The following is a 6,611-nucleotide window of genomic DNA, read 5'->3' on the forward strand; positions in this document are numbered from 1 at the left end:
CAGGCAAGGATATTGCTACCAGTAAGATTGCACCTAAATCAACCATTTATCGGATCATCAAGAACTTCAATGAGAGCGCTTCAATTGTTGTGAAGAAGGCTTCAGGGCGCCCAAGAAAGTCCAGCAAGCGCCAGGACCGTCTCCTAAAGTTGATTCAGCTGCGGAATCGGGGCACCACCAGTACAGAGCTTGCTCAGGAATGGCAGCAGGCAGGTGTGAGTGCATCTGCACGCACAGTGAGGTAAATACTTTTGGAGGATGGCCGGTGTCAAGAAGAGCAGCAAAGAAGCCACTTCTCTCCAGGAAAAACATCAGGGACAGACTGATATTCTGCAAAAGGTACAGGGATTGGACTGCTGAGGACTGGGGTAAAGTAATTTTCTCTGATGAATCCCTTTTCCGATTGTTTGGGGCATCCGGAATAAAAGCTTGTCCGGGAAAGACAAGGTGAGCACTACCATCAGTCCTGTGTCATGCCAACAGTAAAGCATCCTGAGACCTTTCATGTGTGGGGTTGCTTCTCAGCCAAGGGAGTGGGCTCACTCACAATTTTGCCTAAGAACACAGCAATGAATAAAGAACATTACCAACACATCCTCCGAGAGCAACTTCTCCCAACCATCCAGGAACAGTTTGGTGACAAACAATGCCTTTTACAGCATGATGGAGCACCTTGCCATAAGGCAAAAGTGATTACTAAGTGGGTCGGGGAACAAAACATCGATATTTTGGGTCCATGGCCAGGAAACTCCCCAGACCTTAATCCCATTGAGAACTTGTGGTCAATCCTCAAGAGGCGGGTGGACAAACAAAAACCCGCAAATTCTGACAAAGTCCAAGCATTGATTATGCAAGAATGGGCTGCCATCAGTCAGGATGTGGCCCAGAAGTTAATTGACATCATGCCAGGGCGGATTGCAGAGGTCTTGAAAAAGAATAGTCAACACTGCAAATATTGACTCTTTGCATCAACTTCATGTAATTGTCAATACAAGCCTTTGACACTTATGAAATGCTTGTAATTATACTTCAGTATTCCATAGTAACATCTGACACAAATATTTAAAGAAACTGAAGCAGCAAACTAGTGGAAATTAATATTTGTGTCTTTCTCAAAACTTTTGGCCACGACTGTACACCAGATGAAATTTACACAAGATAGTCTTCTTAGTACATGTACAGCAGTAGCTATACACTGTGTACAAAACATTAGGAACACATTTCTAATATTGAGTTGCACCTCCTTTTGCCCTCAGAACATCCTCAATTTGTTGGGGCATGGACTTTACAAGGTGTTGAAAGCGTTCCACAGGGATGCTGGCCTCCAATAGTCTGTTGACTCCAATGCTTCCCATAGTTGTGTCAAGTTGGCTGGATGTCCTTTGGGTGGTGGACCATTCTTGATACACACGGGAAACTGTTGATCGTAAAAAAAAACAGCAGCGTTGCACTTCTTGTCACACTCAAACCGGTGCATCTGGCACTTACTACCATACCCCAATCAAAGGCACTTAAATCTTGTCTTGCCCATTCACCCTCTGAATGGCACATATACACAATGTCTCAATTGACTTAAGGCTTAAAAATCCTTATTTAACCTGTCTCCTCCCCTTCATCTACACTGATTTGAAGTGGATTTAAAAGGTGACATCAATAAGGAATCATAGCTTCCACCTGGATTTACGTGGTCATTCTATGTCATGGAAAGAGCAGGTGTTCCTAATGTTTTGTACACCGAGTGTATCAGAGCGAGTTCCAGTTGAAGTCGGAAGTTTACATGCACCTTAGCCAAATACATTCAAACTCAGTTTTTCACAATTCCTGACATTTCATCCTAGTAAAAATTCCGTCTTATGTCAGTTAGGATCACCACTTTATTTGAATATTGTGAAATGTCAGAATAATAGAGAATTATTTATTTCAGCTTGTATTTCTTTCATCACATTCCCAGTGGGTCAGACATTTACACACACTCAATTAGTATTTGGTAGCATTGCCTTTAAATTGTTTAACTTGGGTCAAACGTTTCAGGTAGCCTTCCACAAGCTTCCCACAATAAGTTGGGTGAATTTTGGCCCATTCCTCCTGACAGAGATGGTGTAACTGAGTCAGGTTTGTAGGCCTCCCTGCTCGCACACGCTTTTTCAGTTCTTCCCACACATTTTCTATAGGGTTGAGGTCAGGGCTTTGTGATGGACACTCCAATACCCTGACTTGTTGATTCTTAAGCCATTTGCGCGGGGGGCCCAACAAACATTTGGAGTATGCTTGGGTCATTGTCCGATGTTGAGACCCACTTTGGCGACCAAGCTTAAACTTCCTGACTGATGTCTTGAGATGTTTGCCCTTAATATATCACATTAATTTTCCTGCTTCATGAATGCCATCTATTTGTTGAAGCGCACCCAGTCCCTCATGCAGCAAGAGCACCCCACAGACATGACATCTGCCACCCCGTGTTTCACGGTTGGGAATGATGTTTCTTCGCTTTGCAATCTCCGGCCCTTTTTACCCTCAAACATAACCGATGGTCATCATGACAAACAGTTCTATTTTTGTTTCATCACAGACCAAGGAAATCTTCTTCCAAAAGTACGATAGTTTGTGCATGGCAAACTGTAGTCTGGATATTTTAAGGCGGTTTTAGAGCGAGTGGCTTCTTCCTTGCGGAGTGATTCAGGTCTATGTCGATAAGGACTCTTTTTACTGTTGAATATAGATAGATACTTTTGTACTTGTTTTCCTCCAGCATTTCACAAGGTCCTTTGCTGTCGTTCTGGATATATTGCTATTTTCGCATCAAAAAGTCAGTTTCATCTCTAGGAGACAGAACGCGTCTCCTTCCTGAGTCGGTATGAGGCTACGTGATCCATATGGTGTTTATACTTGTATACTATTGTTTGTACAGATGAACGTGGTACCTTCAGGCGTTTGGAAATTGCTCCCAAGGATGAACCAGACTTGTGGAGGTCTACAAATTTTTTCTGAGGTCTTGGCTGATTTCTTTTCATTTTCCCATGATGTCAAGCAAAGATGCACTGAGTTTGAAGGTAGGCCTTGAAATACATCCACAGGTACACCTCCAATTGACTCAAATGATGTCAATTAGCCTATCAGATGCTTCTAAAGCCATGACATCATTTTCTGGAGTTTTACAAGCTGTTTAAAGGCACAGTCAACTTAGTGTATGTAAACTTCTGACCCACTAGAATTGTGATACAGTGAATTATAAGTGAAATATTCTGTCTGTAAACAATTGTTGGAAAAATTACTTGTTTCATGTACAAAGTAGATGTCCTAACCGACTTGCCAAAACTATAGTTTGTTAAATTAACAAGAAATTTGTGGAGTGGTTGAAAAACGAGTTTTAATGACTCCAACCTAAGTGTATGTAAACTTCTGACTTCAACTGTATGTCAAGAATCTAGTATATAAATAAATATGCACTGTATAGAGAGTAACTAAACTGCAATGTACAGTAGTAGAAATATAAGAATAAGCTGTAGAGAATACAGTATTTAAATACACAGTACAAAACCCCATGGCAAAAAGGATTGACTGGCACCCAGGCTACGGGGGAGCAGCCTCACCATTAAGTTTTGTAATTTTGAAAAGGCGTAATTTAAAAAGAAAAAGCCTACCTGACTGACGCCCTCACTCCTCCTCTTATTGTTAACTACTTCCAGCCAGGCGTAGTCCTCCTCATCCATATCATACTCCACCTCCTCATCCAGCTCCTCTGACGTCTTCTCCACATACTTATAATACACTGGGGGTCTCCTGGGGACAGCTGGAAGGTTATACTCCACAGTCCGGAGCTTGGCCTCTGGAAGTGTCTGTGCTGGTGCTGCCTGTGCTGCTGTAGCTCCATGTGTTGTGTGGTTCTGTGCGACCGCAGCTGCACTCCTCTTCTCCTGGCTGTTTTTTAACCGGACGGAGCGCATCAGTGTTTGCTGAGGCTTCTCCATGTTCTCCTTGTTGCTGGTGCACTCCATAATCTCCTGCGCCATAGGGTCATCATCCGAGATCACATCCAGCTTGTCGTAGATGCTGATCCGGTGCACCCGGCCGTCAATCTCCATGTCCACCATGCGCTGGGCCTGGGCATAGGTCAGAGTCTGTTTGTTGGGGGACGGCCGGATTGGGGAGGGTGGCCGCTGGGGCACGGGGACCCTGTGGTGCCGAGCCTTCTTCCTCATCCTCGACACCTGAACAGCTGCAAGGAGAAGAGAAAGAGGTACATAGATGAGTCTATATTACAACACAAAGTAAACAAGCATGAGGAAGACAACAGAAGCAGACATAGATTACCATCACAATACAATGTCATTCGGTTAAAAAAAACAGTGTATTCAAAGATTAGTTTGACTGGTTTTACCTCCTAAGGGTGTGGTAACCTGGAGACAAACACCAGGACAATCTAGACAAGCATCAACTGGTGAAGAAATTTGAATGGGCCAACTTCCAGCTATCTGTTGATGGACAATGTGTGATATCAGTTTGAGGACTTAAAATTCAACAATGCTATGGAAATGTATTTACATTAGAAACTATAATGTATAATAGCGAGTGGTACTGGGTGAGCATCTGCTGAGACATAAGAATAAAAAAGTGTGTCACTAAAATGCATGAGGGACAAGAGGATAGTAGTTATATTAGAGGGGAAAAGGCATGGCTTGTGTTCAAAAGAAACTCAGGTTTCCCATTACAGCAAAAGTATGAGATAACTGCTAACGTTATTACCACTGCTGCAGTAAAGACAGCTACTGACAAGATCAGAGTTGAATTCGAAGTTCCAACAAGATAAATCTCTGCATTGGTTTGTATGGAGAACGCGTTGCGCTTTGGAGTGGTTATAATATATATATATATATATATATACAGTGGGGAGAACAAGTATTTGATACACTGCCGATTTTGCAGGTTTTAGATATCTGTTGCGCTTCCTCACCATGACGCAGCTTGTCTCTGCGCTAATTTAATGTCCCGTATGCCCACCCATGCCTTGTGAGAGGTTCTAACAATTTATATATCCCTGTATGTCCTTAGCTCTCATGGTGCTTAGGCCATTTGTGGGAGAGGTTGGAGGTACTTGGTTTGATTTGAGCGTGTGGACAGGTCGCTCACCTTTGTATTACATGGTCAACGAGTTCAAAAACAGGGCTCTTGTCATTTGGTTAGGAGTTTGTACGTACATTCCACACTATTTAGATGAAACCTCATAGTTTGAGAAGTGTACAACCAAATACAAAGTAATATGTGTTTCCTTCCTTATAGATCACCTAATGAAACACACTCGACATGACTGTCCCCTTAAGTTGGTCCCACGGGACAATCACATTCTCCAAAATATAAATATTGTTTTAAATTCTCCCTTTTGGGGATAGGAGTTTTGGGCAAGGAGAAATGCCTTTGTTCTCCAGGTTCTCTCCCGCCAATACTGAGAGTTTCTAAAAAAACCAGGAATTATGACCGTTGTAAAACCTGATGTGGGAGAGAAAGTGAGAGAAGGGGGGAGCACGATATACACCCGGTTTACGTCCGTGACAGAAGTCATGACAATAGGCTTACACTACATCATAATGTATTATAGATTTTTTGGGCTTTAAGTAAAGTGTTGCAGGAACTTTTCTCTTCCATTTGCACGTTCCGTTACAAGAGCCGGGTCTATAAACGCCCAATGTGAAACGAGAGCGTCGCCCGCAAAATCCCCACACCAGGTGAGAAAAAATAATGAGGGCTTTATATTATTTTCGCTTCTTTCAAGGTTGTACAAAATAGATTTCATATACTTCATTTAAAATGAATGTGAATATCAACGGGCTGGTGTAAGTTGTTGTATTGGAATGGGTGGAGCTTATACTTGGACAGTTATACCCATGTAACTCGCCATTTCCTGTAACCATGTTAAAAGGTCAAATGTGAAAAGGAAACTGTCAAGGCCAGTAGAGTTTATTACAGTCGTGTGAAAAAATATATTATTAAGGGGAGCTTGTCTTTGATATATTCAATTATATTATAAGTGAAAGAACATTTCAGGTCCTCTCCCTGTAATGCTGCATAGAATTAATGCCCTAATTAATCTCAAGCTGAATATAAAGTGTGAATTATTGAGTGTAAGAATTCCCATGGGCTCACTATTTCAGCAGGTATGTATTAACATGCATTAGTATTGATTGAGACAGACAGACAGCTGAGTCCCAGGACAATTCCCATCAATGTCCTCCTTCTGGATTCAAAACAGGAATGCCATACTAAAATCATTTACGCCATCGAACTTCCCTTCACGCTGTTTTCCCTGTCCTTTCAGTTCCACTGTGGTGTGTGTGGTGGTGTGGTGTGTTGTGTGTGTGTGTGTGTGTATGTTGTGTGTGTGTGTGTGTTGTGTGTGTGTGTGTGTGTGTGTGTTGTGTGGTGTGTGTGTGTGTGTGTGTGTGTGTGTGTGTGTGGTTGGTTGTGTGTGTGTGGCGCGCACGCAATGCCTGTGTGTGTGTGTGTGTGTGTGCCGGTGTCAAGTGGTTACTTTGTTGGTCAGGACCGTTTTGTCGTGCTGTTATACAGGTAATGAGTGGAGAACAGGAGGGCTTCTTAAAGAAAAACTAACAGGTCTG

General features: G+C 42.6%; 1 protein-coding gene across 6 annotated transcripts in view; it reads right to left on the reverse strand.

Annotated features, from left to right (window-relative positions):
- LOC111951312 (bromodomain-containing protein 1) overlaps positions 1-6,611 on the reverse strand; it is a 35,437-nt gene that overhangs the window by 27,023 nt on the left and 1,803 nt on the right. For 3 of the 6 annotated variants that reach the window (XM_023969379.2, XM_023969398.2, XM_023969373.2), the window contains exon 2: positions 3,642-4,216. In XM_023969379.2, the coding sequence (XP_023825147.1) occupies positions 3,642-4,216 (575 nt within the window). Of the gene's footprint in view, positions 1-1,240; positions 1,321-3,641; positions 4,217-4,378; positions 4,473-6,611 lie in introns of those variants that run through there. The other 3 variants (XM_023969392.2, XM_023969388.2, XM_023969405.2) reach the window with 2 other exon arrangements.

This window comes from Salvelinus sp. IW2-2015, linkage group LG3, assembly GCF_002910315.2.
Source record: "Salvelinus sp. IW2-2015 linkage group LG3, ASM291031v2, whole genome shotgun sequence".
NCBI classification, from domain to species: domain Eukaryota; kingdom Metazoa; phylum Chordata; class Actinopteri; order Salmoniformes; family Salmonidae; genus Salvelinus; species Salvelinus sp. IW2-2015.